We start from the raw sequence: 13103 nt of genomic DNA on the forward strand, positions 1-13103 counted from the left end.
AAAGAGCCACCTGTCCTTCCAAGTACAGCTACATCCCACATATCCATGTTGACTTTCTCAATCCTCCTGCTTCAAGGTACTGTCTTCCTCTGAACTTTATATCATTTTCCTCGCCCTTCACATATGACCTTGAAGATCTATCCTTTGTTATGACTATATATATTCATTCCCTCATAAACTGTAAAATTCTTGGTGTAGGAACTGTTTCTTAACTCATTTTTGTAGCCTATGCACCATCTTATATGTAACCGTTGCTCAGTAAATATTTTTTAAAAAGAGTATGTTTGTCTTTCTTGTAACCTAAGTTTCTCCCCTCAATATTACTATTCATGAATATTACAACTTCACTTAAGGTTTAAGAGAAAATTATACAATATTTAGAAAAGTAGCACACTAATAAGCCACTACTCACTATTGTGCCTCCAAAATGTGTTCATAAAAAAAGACTAGGAATATAATTTATAGTTTAACTTTTGGATCAACTGTTTTACTTTGATACATCAATCCATTCTCTTCCAGAAACAAAATCCACTACCCTATCACATACCCTTTACAGGCAACTCAGTCCGCTAAATTGGCACTGGACAATAATGACGCATCAGTCATCTGATTTTTTTCTCATCAAACATTTGAAGGAAAATTGTGAGTCTATTAGGCTTGGAAACATTTTTATCTTCAAAATAGTTAGACTTTTATGGCAAGACCCAAGTGATTTTTCACTGAGATGTCTTTTTGGTATCTGTGTTTGCTCTTCCTTTTTTAGCAACATAAAACAATTAAAAGCTAAAAATGTATTTAACAAAGGATAAAGTTTAATTTCATATTATCATGAAGGAAGGATTTTTTTTACCTATCCCCCTCTATCCCGCCAGCTCAGGTCCCACCCCCAAAAAATCATGTCCACTCAAAGAAAGCTGGGGTACATCTGTGGTAACATATGTCTCAACTGTTTGTCCCATATCCTTCCTTGATAAACATAAAATCTCATGACTTCAGATGTATACTCCCTTCACAGGAAAAATATAGGACCTAAATTTGGTATATGCTCATTGTCCAAGAAAACTTTAACAACTTTGCATTTAGAAAATGTATGTAGTAAGATGAAAGAGCACTGGTATTTTTTTGGTTGCTATAGCTAACCCAGGCATTCATTCATGCTTCCTACTGTACTCTCCATACTCCCGTTGCGGATCACTGCTCTTCTAAAAAACAAACCAAACCAAACATGCTTTTTCCTTATCGAGGTAAAGGATAAGTGATTTATTACCACCACTCATTTTTCCAATAGTAGTGAAGGAAGGTATGAGCCATGATCTGTTTCTAAGATCTCTTTCTCCCAGTCCCCTCTGGGCTTGAGGGCAACTAGTTGTAAAACATGAAGTATAATCTAAGACTGCAGCATGGAGTGAGGAGCACAGCCTGGCTGACACCTGAATCAAACCTGCAGCCTCTGCTTCTTACTGCTGTGTTTTTATCGAAGGTGTTATACATCTCAGAAGCACAACATGGGAAAGCTTAAGCTAATACATTTCCTATTAAGAGAAAAATCACTCCCATGGGAAAAATATGATTCAGCCTTTGGAAACAGTATTAGGACAGGAAAGACTATTTCCCTCGACAGGCCCAGAGGACAATTATGGCAATGACCTGGACTCCAACAGCTTATACCGCTCCCTTAGAACTTTTCTTTTGCTCTCAACTATATTTGCACATCACGTTTTTACGGAAACTTTTTTGGAGCCTCTACTATGAATCACAGCAGCCATTTTTAGAGTGTATTCTATCTCTCCTTGGTAGTAAAGAGAAAAAAGTTTAGGTAAATGGTACTCATTTAACTACAAAAAGAAAAATCACTAGTCTCAATTTCTAAAGAGAGGTGTTTCAATATCCTAGCCTTGAAGTCCCTTTTACTTGTAGAATATTGTAACCCTTTCACCAAGTACCTTTCCCTCTTCATCTAGAACCCTGGATGGGGATTTTCAATAAAAATGCCCTTCTAAGGAGGAGTTTGAGAGTTTCTCTCTCTCTCGTTCTCTCTCTCTCTCTCTCTCTCTCTCTCTCTCTCAATCTCTTTTTCACACACGTGCGCACATAAACACACACACACACACACACACACACACACACTCCTCGGTTTTTTTGGCAAGAAAATTGAACTCAAACTTAATCTGTGAAGAATTTCCTTTTTTTTTTGAGCTTCTCTCTCCAAATCTGGGACCAGTCCCACAGGCTGTGTCATTCCAAGCCTGGCACACCGGAGTGGTGGTGATAGCTTGAGGCCTCTCCATTGTAACCCAAGGATGGAACCTTAAGCCCTGCCTGTTACATCCTGCCCTGTGTTCTCCTCCCTTCCGGAGCCTTTCCTATTCTTTAACAGCTTCCCAAAATCCAGCTCTGTTTCTGGGGAAGGAATACAAAAGTTGTAGAAAAGGGGGTAGAGAAGAAACACTGTTCTTGTACTCTTTTTGAGTTATTACCCAAAAGAAGTTACTAGCATATTAAATTTGAAAGTTATTTTGAAGTCAGAGAACGGATTATGGTTTTAAAATAAATTTTGCTCTCTCAGGGAGTTACATGCCTTTTTATTCTTAATCTGACCAATTTTTAACAATTCTTACCTGATAATAGTAGATTGCCATTTCTGTATTGATAATTACTAATAAATGTTACCTTAAGTTGAGTCCCAAAATGTTTTAGAGTTTGTATTAAGTTTTAGGATTCTCAGAGCTATGTACTACTAGGCATTTCACATATTCAGATGTAGAACTGCATTTTTACAGAGGACTAAACATAACCCTATACAGAAAATAAAGCTGTTCTTAACAATAGAATGGAACTCAAGCCCTGAAGATAATGCATAATACAGAGACTGGCAGAAGGATATAACATTCATGGTGGCAATATACAAAAAGATGCAGGAAAGTAGAGAAATTCAGCCATATTTTTTTCATAGATATCATCTATGTACATTAGCAGCATTCCAACAGAAAACAGACAACTGCTGCCTTTTTAGACCCTGACCACAGGTTTACCTAAAGTTTTCAAAAAGTCAAACCCATGTAAAGGTATTTTCTTTCCTCAGACTCTCATATACAACATGACTGTTTTGCCTCCATAAAATAAAAGTCAATAATTCCTACAGGTATCTTCTAATTGCAACATCTATGTATTTTTTTTTCCTTTCATGAGAAATAACCATTTCTTTCCATTTTATGTCAACTTTATACTTTTCTTACAGATATCGCAAACCAACATTTGCTTCTGCCCCATTATACTCAGACACGTAAAGTCAAATCCCAGCCTGCTTGTAAATACTGTGCGTGAAATAGCTCAGGAACAAACACAAAGTCAAATACTATACGACCGACGAATCATTTTTGTAATGATTAAAACTGGACAATATTGGATCAGATAGAAACAACAAGATAAACTTAAAAGTTACCTCTTTTTTTTTTTTTATTTAGTAACATTTTAAGCTAACTTTCAATATTAAAGTAAAACGAGAAACTCAAGTTTCTCCACTGAGGACAAGCAAGCTGGCTGAATGTTTTTAAGGAAAATCGCCACTTCCTTTTCCTTCATTAGATAACTTGATATTTCCCCTGTTATATTTGCACAGCTCAGGTGTCTAGACAATTGCATGGTCCATATGACAGTGCAGGCCCTGCTTTGCTGCCCTTTGCTAGTTTCTACCGTTTGCAGTCTGCACCAGAATGCTGTGTACTTTGTTTTGATTTTTTAAGGCACTTAATTGGAATACTCCAGTCTACCTTTCCAAGCATTCACCTGCAAGCATTTTCATCCGAAACACTCACTGAACTCGCTCTCCGCACACTGCACCCCTCCATGTGATTAGTGTCAACACAGCTGCCCTATTCTGAGGAATGTAAACTAATATTGTTGTTAGACCTCCCTCAACCTTAGGAAACTTCCTCAAAGTCTTACAGTCTCTTCAGGAGTTTTTTCTTATACCTTTGCCCACTGATTTCAATCCCTGAGATAAACTTGTTGAGGAGAATCAGAGAGGCAAACCATCAATTCCTTAAATAAAACCCTACATGCTAAAATACACATTTACATGTATGCATGTATAAATATTTAATAATGCATCTCTCCAAAGAAGTTTGTCATTACACAGTGAAAGTCTAAGTTAATTACCAGACAATAGATACATTATTGAAGTTCCCTCAGGATTTACATGAGTCTCTGGATTGATAGAATTCAAAAAGAAGATGGCTTTAAAAAATCTCACCTGATTGTTTTGAAAAAAAGCTTCATTTGCTTTTAGGATGAAGTCTGGAGACAGAACTGAGAATTTAACTGAGTTAAGACACAGTCAACTAATTTTTCTTACTAGTATGTGAATACTCAACAGTGGAGTCACTTCGATGTATCTAGCAGAATGTGATCTGCTCTCTCACTTTGTTCTTATAAAAAGTCATTTTATAAACTCCTGAATAGTAGGTTTTTCAAATACATAACGCCACCCAGAAATTTTTATTTTCTCCTACATTTTCATATTCTACTTAAAAAATAAAAATCTTACCATCACCACAGAAAACATTAACCAAGAAAAGGAGATTCCTACATACAATTTGCAAAAACTTTATATTGGGTGACCGAGAACCACAAATATGTAAGCTTTTATTTACAATACAAAAAATCAAAAAGCATCTCTAAATGGAGAGCTAAAATTTGAAATCCTTACCTCACTAAATTGAGTCTGGGCATTGTTTTCCAGGTACAACATGTTAGCTGTAAGATTGATCAATGCCGCTGTCCTCTCTTCTGGCTCCAGGATTTTGCCAACCCCCCCACCCCCTCTGAGACCCTTACAATAGGAATCTACTAAGAAGATAACAGAACTCAAGTCCCTCTCTCTCTTTCTCTCTCTGTACATAATTTTAGGTTCCCTAATATATACCCAACTATAGGCATGAGGGGGCGGGACTCTTCTCTTTACCTGTCCAATCCATCAACTTCCACCTGGACTCCTCCACTCCAATGGAGTGAGGCCTCTCCCATCTCATTAAGTAGCTAGAATTCCTTATCACCAATCTTTAAAGAAAAAGAAAGAGGAAAAAAAAAACAGGGGAGACAGACAGACAGGTAAAACTTTCCCTTGTCTCTTTCTTAAGAAAGTGCCCTCCCTCCTAAAAACAAAACAAAATCTACCCAAACAAACCACAAACCATACCAACACCAGGACTTACAGAAGACATTTAAAAAAGTTATTTTACACTTTGCAACTGGAAAGTAAAACTTCAGATAATGCTTTTGGAAGGGTTATTTAAAACAACAACAACAACAACAACAACAAAACACCTAAATGTGGAGTTTCAAAAATGATTACACAAAGTTAGAAATTAGTGGAAAATACTCAAATTCATGGTTTTATATCCTCAAAAAATTAAAAACCACTGCCTGATAGCTGAAAAGTTTTCAACTTATTCTCCCGAGAGAAATGCCAGTGGTTTCATACAAAACTATGCCAAGATAAGCCACTTGATTTTTCAGAGCATGCTTCAATAACAATTTAAACCATTGGTCCCGTTAACTTGTAAAAACAAACAAACATCCATATTATGTACAAGGAATACAAATCCTGGGAAATGTGCCCATTTTTTTTTTTTTTAAAGCCCTTAAAAAAAAAAGAAAGAATGCTTATTTCTATCACTATTTCTGGAAACATGGAATCAATACAATATCTTATCTAATTGAATATTTATTTTCTCTGCTGTATTTAGGTTTTATTACTGTTCAAAGATAATATATTTTTCTATAAACAGGTAATAAATTACTAGTAGAAAAACTAAATCTTAAAGTGTGAGAGACTAATTAGCTTTTTCCTTAAAAATGTATTTATATAAATACATAAGAACATTCATGTAGAATCTGGCCTTGGTTACCATGATTTAGTGAGGATGAAACTCACCCTGATGGTTATTCAGTGAGTCACTAAAATACTCACATTGCTGCTGAGTATTCTACATAATTCAGTTAGGTTTATATCTAAACAGCACTCCCCACCTCCAACTCAGGAAGCCGATATCCTCTCTCCTGCCTGCAATTTACAATTGGCCAAGTTACCTACAAGTGAATATCTAGATTTTTTCTAAAAATTAGAAGAAGATTAAAATAAATTAGAAGCCAGAATAGATTACTACATATATTTTAGAAATAAAGTGTGCAAATATATTCATGACCTTGGATTTGCTTCCTCTTTACTTCTATTTCCGTATTTATAAAATGCATGTACATAAAGGATGATGTGATCTTTGGGGTGATATTTATTTTAAAGCCTCTGAGGTACTGGTAAGAATGTTTCCTTTTTTTGCAGAAAATTCAGAAGCATCATTTGATCTCAAGTGTCCAAGAATATGACAACGTTCTTTAACACTACAAATTTATATCAGACATAATATTCATTTCCTGATAGGAATATTGTGAAGATGACCTCTTACTACTTATAATTAACCAAATAAGCACTGACTACAAGGCAACAAACAAACAAACAAACAAAAACCTTACAAAATGCAGTATAATTATTTGTACTGTGTATTTAAATTCTACTCTACCGACAGCTTCACGGTCAATAGTGGAAAGCAGATGGTCACTTCCTTGGAGCTGTGCTCTATTCCAGCTGTTCAAAAATTTGGGTGACCCTGGGAATCATCCAAGGTGCTTTTTAAAAACAGATTTCTGGCTCTGACTCTTCAGAAATGTGGCCTCCATATCTGTATTTTATACAGCCCACTAGGCAGGTCTGAATGTGTCAGGCTTGGGAATCAGTGATCTAGAGTAAACTCCACTAGTTGGCAAAACTACCCAGAAAGTCATTATTGGATTCTTTTTTTACACTACTGGGGTAGTGTAACCATTTGAACCTTGAAATCTAGGGTTCACAGTCTCAACTCTTGATGATATTCTATCAAAATGGAAACAAATTTCATTTTTCACAAAGTCAAAAGATTCCCATTAGGATGTGATGGACTAAAGAGTCAAACTCCAACTATCTAGCCCCTCAGCCGTCAGCTCAATCAATTCTGACTATTGTCGCTATCTAATATACCTACCGAGATTATGGACAAATTCTAAGACATATGTATATATCTCTTATATATAAGATATTATACATCTGCCATGGCTACTTTGGGTAGTCGAAGGAACAGAGCTCTGGACTGGGGGTTACAGGAGTAACTAGGAGACGAGGCTCTGTTCCCAGCTTTGCCTTTAGCTAGCTAGCTCTGTGCCCTTGGGGCAGGTTACTTAACCACTCTGGATTCAGGTTCCTTGTTCATGAAATGAGGGGCAGAACTAAATGATTTCTAAAGAGCATTACAAAGATAAGAGTCTCTGTCCAGAATTCACAGAAGTGATTGAAAGGATTAGTCACATTTTTCTTATTTTACTTGAATATTTGTACCTTAATTTGCTCCTCTCTGAACTGCATAAATGAAGCAATCAAGTTGCACATATACTAAATTGCTTAAATGACATAAAGGAAAAGGTATAATGTGTTGGGGGTAACTTGTGTTTGTTTGTTTTTGCTTTAAGATATCCTCACAACAACAAAAATTAGCTAATAAGTTATTTAAATTTGAATTTAGCACAAATGTTGCCAAAAAAGAGCTAATTAAAGTACATCTGATAATAATTAATTTCAGAATTAGTGTGAATACCTGATATAAATATCACACATTTATTTAAGCAGAAGGTTATTTACTGCACTTGCCACAAAACAATACTTATCCTTGAATCTCAAAGGTTTAGTAATGTGCATTAATTTTCCTAACAACTTAGTGATGTAGGTAAGTATTATTATCCCTCTTTTGCAGATAAATAAACAAACTCAAAGACTTTAAGTGGCTTTCCCAAGACCTCAGGAGTCAGAAAAACTCTATTTACAACTCATAATTTTCTATTCTCAGACATTTCCCTCAGATTTTTCAAAGCTCACGGCCTCAGAATTAGACGTCAGCACTGCCCCATGGATGAAGATGACATTGCTACAAGTCCAGTGTGCTGGCTGCAGAAGTTGCCCAAAATATGGGATAGCATGTATGCTTTCCTGAAATAATACTGTTAACATTTTGTTGAATACCCTTCTTAACAGTTACTTATGTAAGAATTCTTTGTATATTAAAGATATTAACCTCATCATAATTGCTGCAAATATTTTCCTGCCGTGTGTGTGTGTGTGTGTGTGTGTGTGTGTGTGTGTGTGTGTCTGGTCTTTCAGGCTTGTATCTGGTTTTGTGGTTTGCTTTTTGGCATAGACAAACCCTATTTTTTTCTACAGTCAAATTTTCGCTTTCCTCTTATGACATTATTTTTCAAACCTAATTTGAAAGGTGTTTCCCGGCCCGACATTATACAATTATTCAACTATATTATCATCTGGTGTTATTATGGCTTTTAAAATTTTTTCACATGCAAATCTTTTAACTCGCTGGAATTTATGTTGGTATGAGAAACAAATGAAGAAACACTTGCCACGAAAATTGATAATTTACCCTCATCATTTTATGAAATGTTTTTTCTCTATGATTTGACATGCCATCTTTATAATATATCAGTCTCAATAACTTCGTTTTATATCTCTATGTGAGAAAGTTAAGCAAGTATATAAATTCTTGGCACACAGAAAATATTTGTTTGACGCTCTTAAACCATGTTATATAAGGTGGGGTAGGGAACAATATGTATGGTACTTATAAAACTCTAGGAAGTAAAAATGGAAACATTTTGTGCTCCAGGATCTACAAGTATGTCTGCACTCAATGATTGGGGGTAGGTGTAGAGGGTATGGAAATGCTTAGTAGTCATGAAGCCACAGAATGTAGATAAGTGTTTCAGTGGGTTCTTTCATGAAGACCTTAGTTCTGCTGAATTAAAAGAAAAGTTAGGATGGGGTGGATTAGGACTAGGATTGGGTCATCAGTTATTAAAGTAAAGAAAGATCGGTGAACTTGTTCTCACAGCAGCAGTTGAGACTCCAAGAAAGAATATGCACCTGGTTCTTAACATATCAATCTTTCCATGCTTTAACCCCACATCTATCTGAGTGAGGTAGAAAACTATCCAACACTGTCTCCATTTGCTCCCTTTCCCTTTAGAGTCCCCTCACCATCACTTTATCTTTCCTAAACAAGTCTGATCATGTCGCTCTGCAGGAGGCATCAAGGCCAATGGGAAAAAACCCACTATTTCCACAGGAGCTCAAGGCCTTTCAAAGTCTGGCCCCAAACTATCCTCTCAGCCTCACCTTCTCTATATTTCATTCTGCTTGCTGCATGGCCCCTGATGACCATTTGTGCCACTTTGGCCTATCTAGTCCCTCAGTTTAAAATGCCTTCATTCTCTTTACATGATAAATTAAAACATTTTCAAAATCTTTAAATGTCACCTTATGAAGAGTTCTCCAATTCTATAGCTGAAGTTCAAAATCTTCTCGTATATGAATGCGTATTTTAAAAGTAATAAAATACTACCTTACATGCAAAAAGTTGTATACTTGTCTGTCTCCTCTACTTGGCTATGACTATTTGAGGTTGTAGTACATTTCTGTTCATCATATCACATTTAGTGTATAAAAGCTTGATGAATATAAGTTCAACTAGACATTTTAATTCTATAAGAAAGAACTAGAAAGTTGAACAGTAGATTCCTTACCCAAAGTATTTACTATGACACAGATGATTTTCCTGTAGGAATCAATGCACAGTATCTAATTAAAATAGAAAGAGGAAAAGAGGATGCTTTTAATCCAGGCACAGTACTTCAAATCCTCAATAATTATTTATCAAAAAAGAAAATTGTCAGCATGATAAACCTGTAATAGTGAAAAAAAAAAAAGGTTGGACTTTTATAGAGCATGTGTGAAATTTAAGAAATGTTGGGACTTTCCAATTTCTGTAGCAGAAAGTCAATTAGATCATTTTAATGCTGGCTACCATAAAGTAAAAGGATGACAAATAGAATATCCTGAGTAAAACTGAAAGCTCTAGTCTTTCCCAAGTTAAGTAATTTCTTTCCCCTCCCACTTCGGATAGGTGACAAGAATTAGCATTTGCAGAAGTTATTGAAGGCCACTGAATTAATTCACTAGATTAATTTTCTCTTTAGTACAAGGCTAAATTCCAAAGCAAGATTTAAGATCACATCCTTTTTAGGGTCACAAGCTAAGCTCTGAAAAATGAGTAAGCCTTATAGGCATAGCATGGGAGATGAGTTTTGTCCTAAATCCTAAATTGTATTCAAGCTGTAAGTTTTGGTTTGTTTGTTTTGTTTTGTTTTTTTTGTAAATCTTTGAATAGAAGTTAGAATGGTGGACTGGGTTTAGATTCTCTTTGTGTTTTCTTATGGGTCAGGTACTCTTCAATGAACTTTATATAATAAACTCAATTAATTGTCATAAAAATCTATGACTTGTGTATTGTTATTATCCCTATTTCAGATGAAGATGAAGACACTGAGATACAGACAAATACTAAATGGTGAAATTGAGATTAGAACCTGTATATTCTGGTCCCCACATCCACACACTGGGCTGTACAGTTAGATTGTATGTTCATATCTCCTCCCACCAGTGTTTATCTCTCCTTCAAAGTCATGTCCATATCAGTCTTACAGCTCATTACCAGATACCCAACTCTACGATTATAACAACAGAATTTTAAGCACTTCCCCAGATTTAGATTTTGTCTTACTTTTGAAGGGCTCCAAAACAGTCCAAGTAAATAGGCACGCATATGTACAGAGATAGAATCATCACTCCTAACACTGCCATTCGTTTTGCATTTTAAAAAGTTTAGATTATAAAAATAATGTGATATTTATAAGCAAAAACTGAAAAATCAAAATAAGAAATAAATGTCGTGTATAAGCATACCACTCAAAGAGAATTATTGTTAAAAGTTTCCTTGGTCTTTCTCCTATGTCTATATATGTATTCTAGAAACAAAATCAGGATCATACTCAACATAATTTTTTTAAGTTATCATAGTATTATGAGGATTTTCCCATGTTAAATATTTCTACAACTAAAACTACTGGGTCAATGGTTACACAGTTAATTTACTTGTTAGGTACAGAATCAAGTTATTTTCTAAAAGGACTACACCAGATTGCATTTGTATGAGGATAAGGGCCACAGTATTGAGAATTATCTTTTCCAACTTTATAACAAATGTCTTATTTTAATATGAATCCCTTTGATCGCTAGTGAGTCTACAAGTATTTCAATATGATTATTAGCCCTTTGCATTCTTCTTTAAAAGATCTAATAATGTTCTTTGCCTTCCCCCTAATTCCTATCCCTTCGGAGTAACAGTTTTTCTTTGTTAATAAAAATATTAACACTTTGACATATTTGTCATATATTTTCCGAGTTTGTTCTTTAGTATTATACATATTGAAATAAGAACTCTGATTACTTTGTTACATAAAACTAACTTCTTTAGTCATTTATTCCAGAAGCTAGAGGTAATCACTGTTAAAATTTTGGTATATTTTCTCACAGAGATACACATTCCACACAACACTGTGTGTTTTACAAACTGTACATGTGATAGTATATATTAAAGGTAAATTTTGTTAAATACGTATACTTGTGTCTATATAAATACGTTCATATACCTATTTTTAAAAATTAACCTATTAATATAAGTGCATACTCAGGTAATTACATGCTTTTTTTTTTAAATGCTATGTTTAAAAATTGCTACATAATCTTACTGAATTAATTTAGCCATTTACCAATAATTGGACTTTCAATTTGCTTCTATTTTTAAACATTATAACCTTAAAGCAAAAAGTATTACATTATTAAAGTACATAATCAGAAGTTTAATTATTCAATTAAAAGATAGAAATAATTTAAAGGCTAATAGACACTACTACATTGATTTCCAGATATTATACCACTTTTTGTTTAGACCAACAATGTAAAACAGAACTCACTCTACCACATCATTCACAGATACTATTATGTACAATATTTTCATTATATTAGACTAACAACTCACAAATAAAATGAACTTCCTCCTATTGCTGTTATACATTAGTCATTAGGGTAAACATACACTTCCCCATTCCCATTGATTGGTCAACTTTGGAAAGAGAAGGTCTTTAAATCAAACCAACCTGTGTTTGAAAACTGTTGTGTTTACTTAGCTTCTCTAAATCTTCATCTGTAAAATCAAACTATCATCACGTATCATAACATTTAACTTCCTAACCGACTCTATAGCAGTAATTAGTTTATGATAGGTTTTAAATAGATCTCAGTACCCTTGTATCATCTTGTTTATTCATATCTGTCATTTTAGACATGTCTACTAAATGCCTTCTATAAATTCTTATTTTTTTAAACATTGTATCTTCTAGTGTTTCAATAGATAGTCTGATTAAAATGATACTTAGTCCTTTTCCTTTCTACTTACTGCCACTCCAAATGGCTGTTGTCACAGTAGGTGGTCATAGATGATGCAGTCAATTGCCAGCTTGAAGTAATGGAAAGAACACACAGAAACCTGGGGTCCAGTTCTCACCTCCATTTCTGAGTTAGTCCCTTTTGTTTAATGGATAGATAATGAACAAATATTCATTCAAGCTAATTGTACAGCACACTACCTTTCCTTCTGGTTCCACACTGGGATGTTTTCCAATGCAATACCAGCTTTTAAATAATTGACCCTACCAAAAGCCATAGGAAAGACAACCTAACTTGTCTTTTTAAAATTAAATTTATTGGGGTGACATTGGTTAATTACATAGGTTTCGAGTATACAATTCTATAATACATCATCTGTATATTGCATTGTGTGCTCACCACCCAAAGTCAAATCTCTTCCACCACCATATATTTGAGTCCCTTCACCCTTTTCTACTTTCTCCCTCTCCCCTCCGCCTCTGGTAACGACTGAACTATTGTCTGTGTCTATGAGTTTTTGTTTGTTTGTCTTAGTCATTTGTTGCTTTCAGTTTTATATCCCATATATGAGTGAAATCATATGGTTCTCAACTATTTCTTTCTGATTTATTTTGCTTAGTGTGATAATCTCAAGATCCATCTATATATGTTACAAATTCCAATATTT

General features: G+C 34.7%; 1 protein-coding gene across 10 annotated transcripts in view; it reads right to left on the reverse strand.

The window, feature by feature from the left end:
- The window catches only part of TP63 (tumor protein p63), a 222594-nt gene that overhangs the window by 90716 nt on the left and 118775 nt on the right, over positions 1–13103 (reverse strand). For 2 of the 10 annotated variants that reach the window (XM_033090075.1, XM_033090065.1), the window contains exon 1: positions 4709–4886. The exons of 5 other annotated variants lie outside the window; for them this stretch is intronic. In XM_033090075.1, coding sequence (XP_032945966.1) covers positions 4709–4750 — 42 coding nt within the window. In that variant the 5' untranslated portion in view covers positions 4751–4886. Of the gene's footprint in view, positions 1–4708; positions 4901–13103 lie in introns of those variants that run through there. 3 more of the 10 variants (XM_033090043.1, XM_033090085.1, XM_033090094.1) reach the window with 3 other exon arrangements.

Source organism: Rhinolophus ferrumequinum, chromosome 2, assembly GCF_004115265.2.
Source record: "Rhinolophus ferrumequinum isolate MPI-CBG mRhiFer1 chromosome 2, mRhiFer1_v1.p, whole genome shotgun sequence".
NCBI classification, from domain to species: domain Eukaryota; kingdom Metazoa; phylum Chordata; class Mammalia; order Chiroptera; family Rhinolophidae; genus Rhinolophus; species Rhinolophus ferrumequinum.